The sequence below is a fragment of the Pteropus medius genome, unplaced genomic scaffold (genome assembly GCF_902729225.1).
Source record: "Pteropus medius unplaced genomic scaffold, Ma_sr-lr_union100, whole genome shotgun sequence".
NCBI classification, from domain to species: Eukaryota; Metazoa; Chordata; class Mammalia; order Chiroptera; family Pteropodidae; genus Pteropus; species Pteropus medius.
Genome location: NW_024353517.1, coordinates 11,591,081 through 11,612,445, shown reverse-complemented (window position 1 = coordinate 11,612,445; position 21,365 = coordinate 11,591,081). Strand labels below are relative to the sequence as shown.

The 21,365-nt window shown below is 34.9% G+C and overlaps 1 protein-coding gene and 2 non-coding genes across 5 annotated transcripts in view; 2 read left to right on the top strand and 1 right to left on the bottom strand.

Annotated features, from left to right (window-relative positions):
- The window catches only part of SENP5 (SUMO specific peptidase 5), a 43,487-nt gene that overhangs the window by 11,359 nt on the left and 10,763 nt on the right, over positions 1 to 21,365 (top strand). For all 3 annotated transcript variants that reach the window (XM_039850515.1, XM_039850514.1, XM_039850513.1), the window contains exons 2-6: positions 3,848 to 5,388; positions 12,127 to 12,232; positions 12,371 to 12,509; positions 12,773 to 12,820; positions 15,202 to 15,279. In XM_039850515.1, the coding sequence (XP_039706449.1) occupies positions 3,879 to 5,388; positions 12,127 to 12,232; positions 12,371 to 12,509; positions 12,773 to 12,820; positions 15,202 to 15,279 (1,881 nt within the window). In that variant the 5' untranslated portion in view covers positions 3,848 to 3,878. The remainder of the gene's footprint in view (positions 1 to 3,847; positions 5,389 to 12,126; positions 12,233 to 12,370; positions 12,510 to 12,772; positions 12,821 to 15,201; positions 15,280 to 21,365) is intronic.
- Positions 2,458 to 2,576, bottom strand: LOC120593155 (5S ribosomal RNA). Its single transcript, XR_005650311.1, has one exon. It is a non-coding gene; the product is annotated as a 5S ribosomal RNA (ribosomal RNA).
- On the top strand, positions 15,691 to 15,809 carry LOC120593167 (5S ribosomal RNA). Its single transcript, XR_005650312.1, has one exon. It is a non-coding gene; the product is annotated as a 5S ribosomal RNA (ribosomal RNA).

Here is a 21,365-nt window from a genome sequence, read left to right as displayed (position 1 = left end):
GCAAAGCATTAACATAATTTTAAAAGTCCGAACTTTTCAAAAAGAGATATTCAGAGACGTGCCACTCTCCTTTCCTTCTTTCTACTATTTTCTTGTTCTTCATTCTTTTCACCCCATTCCCATCTACTATACCCTTCTAGGTAACTGTTCTCAGTTTCTGGTTATCCTTCCTATGGTTTTTATTTCATTTTGTTTTGGGGGGTGGGCACAAAAGGGCAGATACATGCATATTTCCTTATTTTTTCTTTTATGTATGGACATTAGGTTGTTTCCAGTATTTTGTGGTTGTAAATAATGTTGCCGTGAATAACCTCATACTATGTATTTTCATTATTATGGGTGGTATATCTTTAGGGTAAATTCCTAAAAGTGGGGTTGCTGGATTAAAAGGTAAATACTTTTGTTAAATAATACCAAACTTTTCTCCAAAAGGATTTTATCAATTTATATTCCCACTAGCGAAGTATGAAAGTTTCTTTACTCCCACCAATAGAATGTGTTGTCACAATTTTTGCCAATTTTATTTAGTTAGGCAAAATTGACATATTAGTTTCAGGTATAAAACATAATAATTCAATATAAGCCTAGTTAACATCCATCACCATACATAGTTACAAATTTTTTTGTGTGTGATGAGGATTTTTAGGTTTACTCTAAGCAACTTTCAAATATGCAGTATAGTGTTTAACTGTAGTGACCATGTTTTACATTACATCTCCATGATGTAATGTAAAACTTATTTATTTTATAATTGGAAATTTGTGCCTTTTGACCTCTTTCACCCATTTCACCCACTCCCCAACCCCTTTTGCCAATTTTTTAATGAGTAAAGTTGAACATCTTTTAAAAATCTTTACTTGTGAATTGTCTCCTTATATCTTTTTTCTTGTTTTTTTTCATTAGGCATTTGTTATTTGTTATTTATTCCTTAATGTTAAGGACCTTTCAGAATCTTTGTAAGTGTCCATCAGTGGACGAATGGATAAAGAAGAGGTGGTACATATATACAATGGAATATTGCTCAGCCATAAAAACGAAATCTTGCCATCTGCAACAACATGGATGGACCTAGAGGGTATTGTGCTGAGTGGAGTAAGTCAGACAAAGACAAATACCACATAATTTCACTTACATGTGGAATCTACAGAACAAAATAAAACAGAAACTCATAGATACAGAGAACATCTTGATGATTGCCAGATGGGAAGGGGGCTGAGGAGTGGATGAAAAAGGGGAAGGGATTAAGAGGTACAAATTGATAGTTATAAAATAGTCATGGGGATGTAAAGAATAGCATAAGGACTCCAAAGAGGAAATACAGATGGCCAACAGACATATGAAAAGATGCTCAAGGTCACTAATCTTCAGAGAAATGCAAATTAAAACCACAATGAGATGTCACCTGATGTCTGTCAGAATGACTATCATCAATAAATCAAAGAACAAGTGCTGACGAGGATGTGGAGAAAAGGGCCCTCATACATTATTGGTGGGATTGCAAATTGGTATAGCCACTATAGAAAACAGTTTGGAGGTTTCTCAAAAAATTAAAAATGGATATACCTTTTGGCTCAGCAGTTGTACTTCTGGGTATTTATCCAAAGAAAACGAAAACAATTCGTAAAGATCTATGCACCCCAAAATTCATGGCAGCACAATTTACAATAGCCAATGTATGGAAGCAACCTAAATGCCCATCAACAGATGACTGGATAAAGAAGTTATAGTTCATATATATAATGGAATATTACTCAGCCATTTAAAAAAAATGAAATCCTGCCATTTGCAATGACATGGATGGACCTGGAGGTTTTTATTCTGAGTGAAATAAGTCAGAGAAAGATAAATATCATATGATTTCACTTATATGCGGAATCTAAGGAACAAAAAGAACAAACTAATCAAGAACAGATTCACAAATATAGAGGACAGTCTGGTGAAGGGTTAAAGAAGTACAAATTAGTAGTCGATAGCTAGATGATCATGGGGATGGGGTCACAGCATAGGGAATGGAGTTAGCATTAATGTATTGGCTAGGTAGAGAGCCAGAGGAGAGCGAGCAATTAGGGGAATTGTTTTATAAACTATATAAATGTCTAACCAATGTGCTATATACTTGAAACTAATAAAGTTAAAAAATAGCATAAGGATTATAGTCAATAATATTGTAATAACGGTATGGTGTTACATGGATACTATATCGGGGTGATCATTTTGTAAGTTGTATAAATGTCTAATCATTATTATGTACACCCGAAACTAATAATGTATGCCACTTGGAATTTAAAAATTAAAAAATTATTTAAAAAATAAAGCAGTCACCCCCAAAAAACAAACAAACAAAAAACAGAACATCTTTATGTCTCCTGTCTTTTTTCCATTTTCCATCAGGCTTTTTGTTCTTCATTCTTCAATTTCAGAGTCCTTTATATTAGGGATTTTAGTCCTTTGCTTTCTTTCCTACAGCACCTGGTCTTCCTAGGTGGTCTCCCATCCAAGTACTAACCAGGCCCGACCCTGCTTAGCTTCCGAGATCAGACGGGATGGGGCTCGTTCAGGGAGGTATGGCCGTAGTATCCCTATACTTTCTCTTGAGTTTTTCATTTCTGCTATTATGTTTATTTTTTTTCCCCCTTCGTAATTCCCACCCCCACCTTCCACCCCTGACCTATGAATGTTGCCGTTTCCGCTTAAGAACTAGATCTCTGAAGGCGGGGCATCCTCTCCCACACGCTCGCGGCGTGCACCCAGGACCTGGTGCACCCTGGGTTTGGTCTGTGGCTCCACCTGGCGCGTAAACCCATGACCTTCTGCATGTAAAGCAGAAGTGCTAACCACTACACTATGGAGCCATCCTCACTGCTATTATTTTTAATTTCCCAAGGCCCCTTTATTTTTGGTTATTCCTGTTTTTTAAAAAATAACATTCTATTTTTTTTCCTAGTGGATTTTCTTTTACTTCTTGGAAGATTGTATTGTGTTTTTCTTTCCTTTTTTTTTTCTTTTCATTATGGTAAAATACATAAAATAAAATTTACCGTTTTAATCATTTTTAGGTATACAGTAATGGCATTATATACATTCACATTGTTGTGCAACCATTATCACAATTCATCTTTAGAACCTTTTTTCATATTCCTAAACTGAAACTCTACCCATTAAACTATAATAATTCCCCTTCCTTACCCCTACCTTAGTTTTTTAAAGCTGACCTCTCTATATAAAGTTTTTGCTTTTATCTGTTTGTTTTGATCTACTTTTCAACCCTGGAAGGCTGGTGGTTCTTGGTTATCTTGTCATTTTAAAGAATGACCACTAAGAAGTTACTGAGAAGTTCTGGGCATGCGATGGGACTTGTCAACTTCAGGGATGTACTGTGGGCTATCCTAGGCCATTTTGGGGAGAATTTCTGTTTATATGTATTTTCTTGTGGACTAATCATATTCTCTAGAGAATAAATAATCTTCCAATCTCTGGCCTGGATAAGACAAAATGCGCAGGGCTCTGGGAGATGGGTGGGAAAGTTCTGGGAGTCTATATTCGTTACGTAATTCCATCTTCCAACGGTGCTTGGGATCCCCATCAGCATAGCTCCTACTTTAACCTATCTGAATGATAAACTTCCAATCTTGGATGAGGTAGGGGAATTAATCTGCTGTGTGGAGTTGGGGAGGTTTTTGGGGTCTCATTGTGAGGAAAACCTTGATCAGGGAGGATTACATTATATCTGATAGTGTAAACTGAACTTCATATGCTTTCTTTTTTTCAGTTTTCTAACATTTCTGTGACTATATCTTTATGACTGTTTTTAGGATAGAAATGTAACTTTTCTTTCTCTTCTTTATAGCTGCATCCAGATCTCATTATGAATCAGAAAAATGAAAAAACAGAGGAAAATTCTCTGGAGGAAAGGAATCCATTTAGCCTTTTCTGAGAAATGGAACACTGGGTTTGGAGGCTTTAAGAAGTTCTACTTTCACCAGCACTTGTGCATTCTGAAAGCCAAGTTGGGAAGGCCAGTTACCTGGAGCAGGCAGTTGAGGCATTTCCAGTTCAGAAAGAACACCTTTCAAATTCAGAAAACGTGGATCCAAGATGAACCCTTTTTTGCTAAAACAAAGTCCAGTTTGGCTGTTGAAAACGTTAGTACTTTATCCTCTAAAGTGAAAAGAAAAGGCACTAAACACTTAATTTCCTCTTCAAGGACCCTCCTGAAACTCCAAGCAGAGAAGTTGCTGTCATCAGCAAAGAACTCTGACCATGAATATTGCAGAGGGAAAAGCCTCTCAAAAGCAGTTGCTGACTTGCCAACAAATAGTGTTTTAGGCCAGGCCATTGGTCACAGATCTAGGACGGAGCTGCAAGCTTCTGACTTTCCCATGACGTTCAATGGGGAGAGCCAGAGTCCAGGTGAGAGTGGCACGATTGTGGTCACCTTGAGCAACCATAAGAGAAAGCGCTTTTGTTATGGCTGCTACCAAGGGCTGGAGCGCCACAGGAATGGGGGACCCCTGACTCCAAAAAAGTTCCAACTTAACCAACATAGAAGAATAAAAGTATCTCCTCTTATGATGTACGAGAAATTATCCATGATTAGATTTCGGTACAGGATTCTCAGATCCCAGCACTTCAGAACAAAAAGCAAAGTTTGCAAGCTAAAAAAAGCCCAGCAAAGCTGGGTGCAGGTCACTGGGGACCATCAAGAGACCCTTAGGGAGAACGGTGAGGGTGGCAGTTGCAGTCCATTCCCTTCCCCAGAACTTAAAGACCCTTCTTGTCGGCATCAACCGTACTTCCCAGATATGGACAGCAGTGCTGTGGTGAAGGGAAAGAACTCTCATATGCCTGATGGCTGTACTAAAGGAAGCCCTTTCTTGGGCAAGGAGCTTAGTTTAGATGAAGCATTCCCTGACCAACAGAATGGCAGTGCCACATACACCTGGGACCAGTCACCCTGTTCCTCTCCTAAGTGGGAGTGTACAGAGATGATTCATGACATCCCCTTACCAGAACAGCATTCTAGTAACATGTTTATCTCGGAAACCGAAAGAGAAGCTATGACTCTGGGTCAGGAAAATTGTACAAGTACTGTCAATGATGACAGGGTAAAACTGTCAGTATCTGGGGCAGATCAATCTGTAAGTAGTATAGATGGGCCTGTGTCCGAAGAGACTATTCAGGAAGAGAGCCTATGCCAGATGGATGAGGATGGATCTCTGAAGCAGAACATTCTTAGTTCTAAGTTGCTGGACCACCCTTACTGTAAAAGTCCACTGGAGGCTCCTCTGACGTACAGTGGACTCAAACTAGAAAATCAAGTGGGAGGTGGGAAGAACAGTCAAAAAGCATCTCCAGTGGATGATGAACAGCTGTCAATCTGCCTTTCTGGTATGCACTCTTCCTTTATTCTCCCCCAACCTCCAGCCCACAGTTGCTGTCTATTATCCTTTCTAGGAGAGTCCTGTTTTTTCCTCCCACACATGGATTTCTCTTTAAGCAATTAGACATTCTTCTTAAAGCCTTTTATATTGCTGCATTATATAGATGTCCCATAATTTATTTAATTCTCGATTGATGGACACTTGTGTTGCTTCCAGCTGTTTCCTTCTATAAACATTGGTGCAATGAAATTGCTTCTTTTTATTTATACAATTGTTTCTGTAAGTTAAATTCTTAGTAACTTAATGGTAGAAGAATACTCACTTAAAATTTTAAGAGAATTGTTAAATTACCCTCTAAAAGGTTGAACCAGTTCACACTTGTTAAACTTTGCCGGTCTTACAGATCATGAATTGTTTTAATTTGCATTTTTAAGTTTAAAGTTTGAACATTATTTTTCTATGTTGGCCATTTTTTGTTTATATAATTTTCTTTTACCTATTTTTCTATTCGATTATTTATATTTTACTTATTTAATATATGACTGTCCTAGTCTATGAATGTAGCATGAAACAGGATATACTGATTTCTACCTTCATATACCTTAGTTAGCATTATTCTAAAGATGTTAAATTTTAATTATAAATGTTAAAAGAATTTAAGTTTTTCTCCCCCAAAAGGGAAAAGCTTCAGTACTCTGACTTTGTTTCTTTTCTTTTTGCTTACCAGAAATTTTCAATTCTTACATAGTAAAATTTATCTGTCTTTATGGCTTCAAGTCTTTATATCATGCTTTGAAAATTCTAATTAGCAAAATCTACCCAATGAAGTAGGTTGGCATAAACGTTTTTGGAATACAATATGGCAGTATCAGTCTTTGACCGATTTCTCTTCTTACAATTTGTCCAAGACATAAAAGAGTACAAGTATATTGTACAGAGACATTACTTATTTACTGCCTGGTCATAAAAACTAAAGACAGACGTGTTTCCATAGTGTAGCGGTTAGTATGTCTGCTTTACATGCAGAAGGTCCTGGGTTCACACCCCAGTGGAGCCATGGTCCATGGTCTAAGGCTATGCCACCCTGAACAAGCCTAGTGTCTGATCTCGGAAGCTAAACAAAGTCGGGCCTGGTTAGTACTTGGATGGGAGACCACCTAGGAAGACCAGGTGCTGTAGGCATAAAAAAAATAAAAAGTAAAGACAACAAAACAAATTTTTTATGGAATTATAAATTATTGCACATCCAGGCAATAATATACTATGAAACTGTTAAGGAATAAATTTGATCTATATTTTGAAAGCTATAAAGTGAAAAAGCAAGTCGCAAAGAAGAAAGATGCCATTTTATTAAAAGAAACATGTACATATGTAGGATGAGCATATGTATGTATGTGTGTACATATATTTGTATAGGACATATCTAGGCAGATATATCAAATTGTTACAAATGGCTTTTTCTGGGGAGTTAAGGAGAGTTACTTCTTGATGATTTAAACAATTCTGAATATTTTGTTTGCCCAACCATTAAGCATGTATAAAAAGTTTTTCCCTCACAAAAAGTCACAAAGTAAAGAGTCCTGGCAAATATTAAAAAACTATTTCTGTTCTTTATACTGTCCTAGAATAGAAAAGGACAAATTTCCCTACTTTGAGATTAGCAGAACCATTATACATAAACCTGAAAAAGTTAGCATTTACCCACAAATACCAATTAACTTACAGATGCAGTACTTCCAAAAACGATCAGTTGAATATGGCATATTATAAAACTGTAGCATGACGTGAGGAAGAAGAAAGTTTTACAGAATTGACATTTGTGATCTGCCATGTAATTCATTTTTTTAATAGACTAAGGGAGAAAAATCATGGCATCTCAGCAGTTACTGAAAAATCTTTATAAAACTCAGCTTTCTTTCTGTGTAAATCTCAAAACTAAGAATAAAGAAAGCTTTTTTCACTTAGTGAAAAATAGCTGTCAGAAACCAATAGCAGTTCCAGGTTTAAGAGGATAAAGTAAACACATGTGTATCTCTATACTCAAAAACAAGTAACAGTGTTTTGGTGAAACAGAAACTGAGAAACTCTCCAAAGGCAGAAAGTAGAGGGAAGAATCCAGAGGGTAGCCCCAGCGGCAGAAGAAAAGATTAGTGCAGGAAAATGGTGCAACACTGAGCGAGTCCTATTTCTGGAAATGGTGGAGATGGGGACGAAAGGGAAGACCCATGGTAAAAGACTGAATAGTTGGGGGAATCTCAACAAAAGCACCTCTCCTTGCCTGTGCCATGTATCAGCAACGAATATATCTGAAATCCCCTCCCCCTGCCGAGTATTATTAAGATGTAATTGACATACAGGACTGAAATCCTAAGAACAGGAGATTGGTGGGAAGGGACAGGAATTTCCCCCTCCCCCTGCTCCATTACGTGTAACACCTGGCAAGACTGAGAAACATCCATTTCCAGAAGGGATTAGGGATGCTAAGAATTTTTGGGTTCTTAGCATCCCTAATCCCACTGAAAATAGTTCAAGACGTAGCAATAGCTACTGCTCATGGGCTAGCCCTTCCCTAGCCCATCAAGTTCCCCAAATAGAGATGAACCCAGAATCTGTCACCAAACATCCAAGAAAAGCCAACACAAAGAGACAAATTCAACAAAGGAACTAAACTTGAGTAATCAGGATTAATAAAGCAATCACAATAGGAATCAATATAGGACAGTGTAGTAGGTGCTTCCTTCATTGACTTTTATAGCATTAGCTCGTATTAAATTCCATAGTAATGCTGAATGCTGGCTTTCTCTAATGTAACTGCACATAATGCTCATTACAGCAGATTTATGTATTTATCAAGAGCTGGTTGTACTTATTCCAGTTTACTTCTTTCATAATTTTATTAAATATTGCATAAACTGATGAAATATGACCTTAAAAAGAAAGTCACTCCCTTCAAAACCAAGTTGGATGCTTTGCAATGACAGTAATGAGTTGCTGAAAAACTTGAGAGAGGATATGAAAGTCTAGGATTCTGTACTTAGATTAGCTGTCTGTTTTGGAAGGAAAGAGATTCCTATGTCACAATATATTCTAGATGGATTAAAAATTTAATTAGAAACAAGTACAGACACAAAAACTTTTGTACACAATTTGTTCATAGCATCATTATTCATAGTAGCCAAAAAGTAGAAACAGCCTAAATGTCCAGGAACTGATGAACGGATAGATAGCATTTGGTATATCTATACAATGGAATATTATTGTTCTGTAAAAAGGTAGACTACTGATACATGTTTCATTGTGGGGGAATCTTGAAACTTGCTAAGTGAAGGAAACCAGATTTAAAAAAGGCCATATACTTTATGATTCTATTGATTTGAAATGTCCAGAGTAGGTAAATACATAGAGATAGAAAGTAGGTGAATGGTTGCCGGGGGCTGGGGAGCAATGCAAACTTATGGAATTGGGTAGTAGCGATATATGCACATCTCTGAATATACAAAATCACTGAATTGTATACTTTAAGAGATTGAATTTTGTGATATGTGAATAATAAGTTCAATAAAGTTGTAAAACAGATACAGGAGACCATTTTTATGATCTCATTGATAAGACATCTTAATGTTTAATAGGAAACTCAGAATATACCAATTTGTCTCCATAAATATTAAAATTTGGTATACGTATATAACAAAAATCAAAGTAAAAATTTACTTTGACCCAGAAATTAGCAATTGTTTTGAGAAAGCATTAGAACCATGCTATATCAAAGGTTTTAGTTGGGACATTATTTATGGAGCTAAAATTACCAAATGGTCATCAATGGGGAATTGGTTAAAATATGACATACCCATTTAATGGACTGCTAGATTGTTTTGAACTGACTTAGAGAAAAAAATACAGCATGGTGTATTGAATGGAAAAAAAGCAGTTTCAAGAATAAGTGGTGTGCTACTTATATCTTTAAGAAATACATGTTTATAAAGGCATAAAAGTTCTAAAGGAATGGGCTTTTTACTTAGGATTTGCACATTACTTAAGTTTGTTCTTAGATATTTCATGTCTTTCTTATTTGTGATTTCTGACATGTGTATTGTAAGTTGTTGGAGAACCAAGCATTTGCATTTCTTATGTGCATAACATAGTGAACCCTATTCCACAGTCAGTGTGGGATATTGTCTCAAGAAAACACTGTCTAACACAGTTGGTTTAACACGAGTCATTTAACTTCTAAAATAACACCTCAGATTTTATTTTTTATATTATTACCTTTTATATTTGCAGGATGGACTATGATTCAAACTCTGTAGTTTTTTGTTATTTTTTTTTTCCCCTAACATTTTATCTTGTTTCTTGGTCACATCAAAATTTTAGTATTTTTGAAGTGAAATTGTATTCTAATGCACTTTTCCTTTTTGGTTCATTAGTTTGATGAAAGCAAGTAGGTAAAGAATAATGGATGTAACTCTTTTTAAGTCTGTTTTCTAGGTAATTCTTTGCTTACAGGTATTAAAAGGGAAAGATGAAATGATCAATTGGGTTGTTAATAGATATTTTTTGCTTTGGAGGTAACTCGCTCAGTTTCTGTGGTCACTGACCTACAGTCAGAGTCTTAGTTCTGCCATATGCCAATTAAGGATCCTGGTGGAAGTTAACTTCCCTAAGCTTCCTGTCTCCATCCGTAACATAGGCTTACTGTCTAACACATTGGGTAGTTACAAGGATGAAATGATATGTGCTAGTGCTTGGCTTATGGTCAGTGCTCTTTAACTGTCATTTTCCTTCTGGTTCCAGTGAGTTAATGGTGTGTATCAGTGAGATGTTGTTATCTAGGGTTCTCCTTGAAGATAACAGGTAGGGCCTTTCTACTGCATTAGGAATCCATGGTTATCATCTGAAAATGAAAAAAATACAGGTAAGAGGGAAAAACTATAACAACTTAAAATCCCGATAGCATTGAGCAATAACATTATTAACAGGGACACCTCTTTCCCATGATAATCATTTGGGTTTGGAATCCATTTTCCCACGGTAGATGAGACTGCTTTCTTATTTGAAAAGTGTCAGTGTTGCTGGGTGTAAAGCATAATCTTTTGTTATTAGGAACAGTATATAAAATTTGTTCCTTAAATGTTGAGATTCCTTCTGTTTGGGTTCATTCTCTCATGTGGATACAAGGCTATGCTTAGATAACTATAAGATATGATATAGTAAACACTATAGGCAAATATATGCTTGATTCCTAGTTTTTTTATTTAAAAAATTTTTTTATTATTATTTATGCCTATAGCACGTGGTCTTCCTAGGTGGTCTCCCATCCAAGTACTAACCAGGCCCGACCCGGTTTTGTTCTGAGATCAGACATCGGGCTTGTTTAGGGTAGCATGGCCATAGACCATGGACCATGGCAAACCCAGGACCTTCTGCGTGTAAAGCAGACGTACTAACCGCTACAGTATGGAACCACGTCCTATTCCTAGTTTTGAAACCCTAAATCTTTATCTCCTATTCTGATTAGGCCAGAACATGGGACTCCCTTTCTTGCCTAAAGCCTAGACCAGAACCAGGTCTAAGCAAACAACTCTTTCCTGTTTACTATGCCTTAACCATTGCTCTTGTAATAAGCCATTCCAATTGGGAGCCACTCTGGTAGGAGACTAACAGGAGGAAAAATGGGGTTTTCACACCTTTATTTGCCCCTCCCCTGTATAAAACTGTCCATTCTCAGGATAGTCACTTTATTGTAGTCCTTCCTGTTCATTTTGTATTAATGTGTAGCAGAGGCAATTCTTGAAGTTAGAAAGGGAGCTGGGTAAAATAGATGCTACAGTCCTCATTTTTCCCATCAAAACCTAGTGGACTTAATTGTCTGACTGATGGTTAGTCAGGCTGTTGCTCTTCTCATTCAGCATCACTGAATAGTGCAAGTCATGCCTGCACTTTTGCGAACCTCTAAGTGTTCCCTGAGCTTCTTTGTATTTACTTAGAAATAATGTCCTGGTCTTATTCCCTAGGGCTTTTGTATGTATGTTTCTTCAGTGGATCCTCTTGGAAGTCATTAAAATGAATATATGTATTACCTAAATTGACCTGAAGACTATTCTATATTCTAGCCAAGAAGTCACCCTTTAATTCTGTTTCCCCTTTTAAAATGTCTCCCAGGTGTTATAGAGTTAAACGTACTTCAGCATTATTCAGAGTATAATAACTATCAAGTTGTATATTAAAAATGCCTTAGAATTTGTCCCTTGTTGCGAGATGTGAAATTACACACCTTTATCAAATAATACTTTGACAGCGATCTCAACAATTCCCTCTAATTGTGATTTTTAAAAAGAGAATTCCTTCAGTTACCAAGTTAAATGTGATAGACACATTTAATCAGATGATTAAGCCTTTTAGATTTTACTCTTTAGGAGATAGGATTCTTCTCCAAGGTTAAGCTACTGAAAGATGTCAATCTTTAGTTTTAGATAGCTGTTCTCCCTCTAACAATGCATCAGCACCTTAGAAATCCGATACGAAATGATGCCTTAGAGCAAGCATTTCTCTCTAGATTGGAATGGTGAGAGCCTGATTCATTTATTATTTTACAATTTTTTTTACATAAATTTTAAAAGTTTTCTTTATAGTATAATATATAATATAGGTTAAATGTGTGTTAGGTATGTACAGGTTAAGTATTGAGAGAGTGACTTTGCTGAAAATATTTTTTCCATCTTAATTTTTCTTTCTTCCTTTATTTAAGGATTCCTAGATGAGGTTATGAAGAAGTATGGCAGTTTGGTCCCACTCAGTGAAAAAGATGTCCTTGGGAAATTAAAAGATGTCTTTAATGAAGACTTTTCTAATAGGTTTGTCAATGATGCTTAAGTTAAGCCCTTTAAATAAAATTGTCATATATGACCTTTCTCAATTAAAAAGTAGATACTTCGCTATAAATTGAGTAGCACTCATGTATTTTACCTTTTATTTCAAAATCTTTGTTTCAGAAAGCCATTTATCAATAGGGAAATAACAAACTATCGGGCCAGACATCAAAAATGCAACTTTCGTATCTTCTACAATAAGCACATGCTAGATATGGATGACCTGGCAACACTGGATGGTCAGAATTGGCTGAATGACCAGGTTAGTGTATTGTAGGTTCTCATCATGGAAAAGTTGCAGAGGATGTTGAACAGTAAAATATAATTAATAACCTCCGGTTGGCCTCACAGTCAATATCTTTTGGAATCAGTGATTCTTTATTTCTTACTCAAGTGACTCATTCACTAACTCCACTATCTAAAAGATTTGATTACTATTGGCAATATCAATATGTTATTCATTCTGAATGGTACGTTCTGAATTGTATAGGGTTAGTAAGCTGGTTTTATGTTGACTTTTTATAGGTCATTAATATGTACGGTGAGCTGATAATGGATGCAGTCCCAGACAAAGTAAGTGAAAACTTACTCTTCTTTAGGAGAGAGTCCTTGTGTATTGAAGGAAGTTTTTTTTTTAAAAAACTTTTTGCAATTATTTGATATTCCTTAGATTTTTTAAAAGGGTGTGTTTTTCTCTTGATCATGTGTTAAGATTGGGCATATGTTCTATAATATCACTTCTGCATAAGAAAGTCATGATGCCAGTGTTCCCTGCTTATTTATTTCAGAGTGGGAATGTTGGTTGATATCTTGAGGAAGCTTTTTGTTTTAGTGGGAGATACAAAAGAGACTATTCGCTTTAAGCTTTTAAATTGAAGTCTTACTCTCTTTAAAAAGGTGGTAAAATGGTATTTATTATCACTTTATCTTGGCTTAATCTTTGATACTCAGTTCAAATACCAACTAACCTCTCTTAAACTATAAAATTCCCTTAACACATTTGCCATTTGCGGCTGTAGTTTTCACCCTGAAATAACTCACATGTTATAGTCCTAACCTTACTCCCAAAGTTTGCCATGAAATATCTCACTTTTATTATTATTTTCGCATCGCTCTAGTATATCGATAGTTTTGAAAACAAATGACATCATTCTATTTATTGCATTCTGTCTTTAGTAGTAGTATTTCTATTTGCAAAGTATAGTAATTCTTGATTGCTGAAATGTTAAATCCTAGAAAAAGTAGCATTCCTGGGTGTGATGTTAACATCGTTCTTAAACAGTTGTTAGCTGAAGATTCATTTGATGAATCTGATTTATGCATACATTTCTGTTACCTTAGGATTAGGGATAAGTTCTGTTTAGAAATAACTTTAAGAACAGTTTTTTATATTTTGTTTTCACATTGAAAACCAGTCAGATTTGCTTCAGCCTCAAAGAGTGTGTTTATGTAAAATTAAATTAATGCTAGCAGTGAGCTGCACATTTTTTTTCCTAAATGGCAAATGGGTTAAAAATATAGTTACATATTGAAACTCTTTAAAAATTTAATATATTAATTTTTATTTCTGGGCACTCAAATTGCCTTCTGGGCAGCCTTTGATTTCAACAAGCAAAACCTTTCCAGGTACTTTATAAACTTTTATAAATCTAATAATTTAAACAGGTAAATGTAATGAATCTCAGATTCCAACGCTATTTATGAATATAGACAAAATGTCATAACTTTGCACTTAAAATCGCACATCTGTTATGCATTTTAAATTGGAATCATGAGGCTAATCTGTCAGATTTTCTTTTATGTCAAGTTCTCTTAATCATGAGAAAGTTTAAATTTAAACACATGATTTTTAACATAAAAGTATTTTCAAGGGTATAGTTTACTGTCTTTGCCTTTTTATTTAATCCTAAACCTTCATTGGATTGAAATGGCACTTAGGCAGTTCCCAGACCAACAGCATCAGCCATCACCTGGGAATTTAATAAAAATGTTAATTTTTGGACTCCAACCCACACCTTCTGAACCAGAAACTGAAGGTGGGGCCCAGCAATCTGTGTTTTAACATAGCATTTCCAGATTCTGATGCATACAAAGTTTGAGAATTACAGCTACTGAGATGTAGCTACTATAAGCCCTTTTTTATTGATATCTTAAGCTACATGGTTCTGAAAACAAATGTGCATCAGAATCCTCTGGAAGGTTTATAAAACCACATTGCTGAGTCCTGCCCTCAGAGTTTCTGTTTTAACGTAGGTCTGGGGTGGAGCCTCAGAATTTACATTTTAGCATGTTCCTGCTGATGCTGCGATCTGGTGACCACATCCTGAAAACCTCAGCAAAAGAGAACAATTTTATTATCTCAAGTGAGTCAAAGTTACTGCGTTAAGACCACAATAATTTACTATCTCAGATGAGCCGATACTACTTTATAAGCCAGAAATTTGAAGCCAAGGATGCAGGACATGATTCTCCATATGACCAGCGTAATTCTTTCAGTGCTAGAAGTGATCATGCTAAAATCTTTTCATAGTTGTTATACAGCAAGAGTCTCCAAATTTACATCCTTCAAATGGAGTTAGTTTTATAGTCCATATCCCTTGAGTTCAAGGTAATCATTACCTCATTCTTTCATAGCCTCTTTCAACTTTATCACTTCATTTGGAGAGATTTGTCAGGTTGCTCCTCTACTTGATTGGATTCAGCTAATCTATTTACTGCCCATTCCAGTTCTAATTATAGACCACAGCTGTAAGGTCATTCTAATGAAAATTTGGAACAAAATATTTTGTGAACCAATTAATATATTTTCTATATTTTGGTTATTATTTTAAAGAAGAAATTTTCCCTTACTTTTTGTCTGTATTCAAGGATTTTTACATTTCCATTTTCTTTTGAAGTTAAATCTGGGTAAAGCCTAATATAATCTGGGTGCTTATATTTGATGTTTCTTCTAGGTTCATTTTTTCAACAGCTTTTTTCATAGACAGCTGGTAACCAAAGGATATAATGGAGTAAAAAGATGGACTAAAAAGGTATTCTCTTTATTGCTTTATGTCCTAAATTTGAAATGCAAATGATAACCACTTTGGAAGGATAAGAACTTTAATATCAATATGATTTTAATTAGAAACAGAGTCCTTATGTGACAGTTGTTTTTTATCATTTGTTTTAAATCTTGTTTGAAAGACGCTAGTAAAATTGAGTCTGTCCACTTGATTGGAATATGCTGTAACAAAGCACTGGGCAGGAAGTTAACGATTCCTGCATTACTATTAGCTTAATGCTCAACTTGGACAGGACACTTCATTTATCTGGGCTTTTAGATTGTTTATTTATAAAACAAAATTATGAATCAGAATAATCCCTAAAGTCCCTTCTAGCCTTAATTTCTCTCTATATTCATTGACTATGCCAAAAACATTATTTTAAATGCCCATTTCTAAGTCTACGGCCATGCTACCCTGAACAAGCCTGATCCCATCTGATCTCGGAAGCTAAGCAGGATCAGGCCTGGTTAGTACTTGGATGGGGGACCACCTAGGAAGACCAGGTGCTGTAGGCATAAAAAATTTAAAAATAAGGGATTGTAAGCTGACAAGGTCCTTGCAATCTGTGAGGTCAACCAAGGGTTGCTTTGCCTAAAAAAAAAAAATTTAAAAGCCCATTTCTAGTTTTGATATTTTGACAAAATTACCAACAAGTTCAAATTCCACAGTCATAGGTCTAGAGAAAATGTAATTTTTTATTTTTTATAGTGGATAGGTTAGAGAAATTTAAGAATGCCATATCTGAAATATATGAGAAGGAATAAAAGACTAGAGAACAAAACAAAACAAAACAAAAGTAAGTTTTGTCTTAAGTAGTTGTGGACAGAAATAACTTTTTATAAACATTGCTCTGTAGGTAATATGTACAAGGCATCATCAGTAGTGCCAAGATAAATGAAATGTGGTTAAAGAGTACAAGTCTGGAGAAACAAATATAATGAACTCAGGAATCAGACCTGGGTTCAGATTTTAGTTCAGCCACTTAACTAGTTGTAAGACCCTGGGCAAATTACATAATTTTTCTAAGCTTTAGTTTCCTCATCTATAAAATAGGAATATCAATAGTATGTAATTTGTTGTGAAGATTACATAATGCATGTAAACCACTAAGTACACAGTAAACACATAGTAACTGATAATCATTATTATATTATGGTGGTAGAAGCATGAGAGAAGGCTAGTGTAGCTGGAATGCAGATAACAAAGAAGAGGTTGGCATGAAGTGGTCCTGATCCAGAGATGTAGGGCCTCAAGATCTATGTTTTAAATCTTATCCTAAATGTGTAAAACTGAAAGCCACAAACAAACATAGAAAAACTCATAGACACAGACAACAGTTTAGTGATTACCAGAAGGAAAGGGGGAGGGGGAAAAATAGAAAAGGGTAAAAGGAGTCAAATATATGGTGATGGAAGGAGATTTGACTTTGGGTGGTGAACAGATAATGCAATATGCAGATGATGTATTATAGAATTTTACACTTGAAACCTATATACTTTTTAAACCAATGTCACCCCAATAAATTTAATTTAAAAACTTTTATCCTAAATATATGGGAATCTATTGAAGGGTTTTAGGCGACATCATCCTGTTTGTAGTCTTTGCTCTAGCAGCACTGAAGAAGATGAATAAGTGGTGGGAGCAAAGTTGATATGGGTAGAACAGCTGGCCATTGTGGACTGATGTTATTTTGGATTAGAATGGTAGCTGTAGAAATGGGAGATGCAAACAAATATGAGTGTGATCTAGGAAGTAAAATTAACAGGATTTGGTGATGGGTTAATTATGGGGATGAGGGAGAAGAAAGTATGAAAGATGACTTACAAATATGTTGCTTGTACCACTGGATGGACTGTGGTGGTGTTTATACTAGAAAAATTGAGGACAACTAATTAGTAGGAGATTGGTTGAATTAAAAATATATGTCCATTTAATAGGAAGCTACTTAACCAGGAAAAGTTATGTAGATGAGGGAAGATGACCATATATAGTGTGGAGTGGAGAAAGGTTATAAATAGCATGGAAAAAAAAAGACATCCTTTGGAGATATTGCTGGTTTGCTTCTGGACCATTTCAATAAAGTGAATATCATGATAAAGCTATTCACATGAATTTTTTGCTTTCCCAGTGCATATAAAAGTTATGTTTACACTATACTGTAGATTAAGTGTGCAATAGTATCGTGTCTAAAAATAAATGTACATACCTTAATTAAACAATACTTTATTGCTAAAAAATGCTAATCGTATGAGCCTGTTGGAAAAATAGCACTGATAGACTTGGTCAATGCAGGGATGCCACAAACCTTCAATTTGAAAAAAACATAGTATCTGCAAAGCACGGGAAAGAGAAGTGCAGTAAAATGAGGTATGCCTGTACAGTCATAGAAAAATATCTGAATAATAAACAGCATGAGAGAAAAGGACTAAAATCAAGTATGTGAGTCATTTCATTAAATAGAATGAAACTAATCCTCTGGATCCTCTCAGATTGGATTAAGTCACAAAATTCATCTATATGCTGTATGGTAAGAAATAAAAGAATATGAAAAAGAAGGGTTGAAAATAAAGTGATACTTAAAGAGGTACTAGGCAAATGCAAACCAGAGGAAAGGAGTAGGAAAAAAAAAAAGAGTATAGCAATATTAATAGTAGATGAAGTAGAATTTAAGGTCAAAAGTAAACTGTGATCATTTCAATTTATAGAAGATACATCAGTGATTACAGAAGTGTGAGGAGCTTGATAAAATAGTAATAGGAGAGACCTCTATCATAGTTGGACAAATCTAGTAGACAAAAAAATCATAAATAAAAATTTAAAAATACAACAAATATATTTGGTTTAATAGATATATACTAGATCTTTATACCTCTGAAAAAGAAGATATACATTTATTCCCGTGTCTGAGGAACATTTGTAAAAATTTGATCATATACTTAGACACACAGAAAATTACAATAATACATGTAATAATATATTACATATATTTTTTCTTGATCATAATTTAATAAAGATGACTAAATCTTAATTTGAAGATTTAACAGATACACATGTTACTGGATATAAACCTTGCATATAAAAGAAAAAAAAGGAAATTATACACTAACTGTATAAAAAGGTATGGAAAGGGGAATACATTTTAACCAACCACACGGAACATAGCGAAGCTATTTTAAAGAGAAAGTTAATGGCCACAAATGCCTTTATCCATTAAAGAAAAAATGAAAAATAGAATTAAGTACTCACTAAATTAGATTACATTAAGATAAATTATAGAATAAGGATTTGGAAGGCAGCTATGATCACCACTATATCACCAACACTATAGAATAAGGATTTGAATGCAACAAAAATGAAACAGTAGAAGTACTGAGAGAATCTGTAAGAGAATTTTTAAAAAATAATCTCAAAATAGTGAAGTCCATTCAGTGTACAAGTTAAGACTTAGATGCTATAAAGGAGACAATTCATTTACATGAAAAGTAAAATAGTTTTGCATTTAAAAATAGGAGCCATGTAAAAAGACAAATAGTAAACTGGGAAAAGTATTTGCAATTCATATCACAGACTAATTTTCTTAATGTATAAAAGGCTTCTACCAATCAATAAGAGAAAGACCCCACCAACTCAATAGAAAAATGGGTGAATATGAATGAAAGATTTATAGTAAAGAAAGCTTATTATTGGGTTCTTCTGGATATGTCTTCTGTCAGATCTATGTTTTGTGATTTTCTCTCAGTCTGTGGCTTTTCTGCTTATTTTCTTAACCACATCTTTTGATGAATGGAGATTTTAAATTCTAATGAAATCTAATTTACCATACTTTTTTGTTTTTTTGCTGAAAAGACTTCTCTTTCAATTTCCAATTGACCGTTTGTGTGTAGGTCTGTTTCTGAACTTTATGTTCTCTTACACTGATCTCTTTGTTCTTACACTAATACTATACTGTCTTGATACTGTGTTTGTATAGTATGAATTGAAATCAGTATAAGTCGTTGGCCAGCTATATCCTTATTTTTCCAGATGTTTCAGCAATTCTGGGTCCTTTGCATTTTCACATAAATTTTAGAATCAGTTTGTCTGTCTCTGTTTTTTAAAAACCTGCTGGATTATGCTTGGGATTGTGTTTAGTCTATATGTTCATTTAGGGAGAATGGATATCTTAACAATATTAAGCCTTTCAATCCATGAACATGGCATATTCTCCATTTATTTGGGTCTTTCATTTTTCTTAGCAATATTTTATAATTCTTAGCGTACGGGTCTTGTACATATTTTTAAGACTGTATCCTTAAGCATTTCATATTTTCGAAACTGCTATAAACAGATTTTTTAAAATGTTATCATCCAATTGTTTGTTGTTAGAATATAGAAATGCAGTTGATTTCTGTATATTGATCTTGTATCTTATAATTTTGCCAAACTCACTCACTGGTTCTAGGAGCCTTTTTGTAGGTTCTGTGAGATTTTCATAGACAATCATGTCTGTAAGTAGTGACTTTTATTTCTTCCTTTCCAAACTGCATGCCATTTTTTTTCTTGCCTTATTGCTAGGACTTCTAGTATACTGTGGAGTAGAAGTAATGAGAGGACATCTTTGCCTTGTTCTCACTTTTTGGAGGAAAGCATTGAGTCTTTCACTACTATTTTTGATGTCAGCTATAGGATTTTTTGTAGATGTTCTTTATTAGGATAAGGAAGTTCCATCCTGTTTCTAGTTTGCCGAGAGTTTTTAATCATAAATGGATATTGAGTTTTATCAGATGCTTGTCCTGCATCTAAGGAGATGATCCTCTGGTTTTTCATCTTTATTCCTTTAATGAGACCCAAACTGCAAGAGCAATACCTAATTTTGAGACATGCCAGTCTCAGGGCCACATGATAGCTCTTAAAATTTCAGCTTGGTCATGACATAACTTCACTTCAGTTTATAGCACATTGGTTAAAGCAAATCACATAACAGGAGTACATTTCTTCCCCTGGGAGAGACAGTGAAGCCACATGACAATAGCCAGTTCTGTATAATCCTCTTCTAAGGAGGGCAACAAATGGGATCAATAATACAACCTACCACAAACATCAATTAAAAAAAAAAAATTGTAGTTGACATATAATATTAGTTTCAGATGTATAACATAGTGATTCAGCATTTATATACCATATGAAGTGATCGCCATGATAAGTCTAGTAACCATCTGTTGCTGTACTTAGTTATTATATGGTACTACTGGCTATATTCCCTATGTTGAACATTATATACCTGTGACTTACTTTATAACTTTGCAGTTCGTACTTCTTAATCCTCTTCACCTTTTTTGCCCATTCTCCTACCCCATCCTCTCTGGCAACCATCAGTTTATTCTCTGAGTTTGTTTTGTTTTTGCATGTTCATTTGATTTTTAAATTCCACATGTAAGTGAAATCATACAGTATTTGTCTTTCTCTGTTCAGCTTATTTCACTTAGCATTATACCTTTTAGGTCCATCCATTTTGTTGCAAATGGCAAGGTTTCATTCTTTTTCATGGCTGAGTAACATACCATTGTGTGTGTCTGTGTATATATCTGTATCTCTCTCACATCTTTGTCAGTGGACACCTAGGTTGCTTCTATGTATTGGCTATTGTAATTAATGCAGTGAACATAGGAGTGCATATATCTTTTTGAATCAGTGTTTTCAGTTTCTTTGGATAAATACCCATAATTGCTGGATCTTATGGCAGTTCTATATAAAAATTTTTTAGCAATCTCCATACTGTTTTTCATAATGGCTGCACAGTTTATAGTCTCACCAACAGTACACTGGTGTTCCCTTTTCTCCACATCCCTGCCAACACTTATTCTTTGTTGTCTTTTCAGTAATAGCCATTCTCACAGATGTGAGATTTTGTGGTTTTTGTTTGGATTTCCCTGATGATTCATGATGTTGGCCAACTGTTGGCCATTAATTGACCATGCAGGTGTGCGTTTATTTCTAGGCTCTTCAGTTTTTTTCATCAGTGTCTTATAGTTTTCTAAGCACAGGTCTTTTACCTCCTTAGTTAAATTTATCCCTAGGTATTTTATTATTTT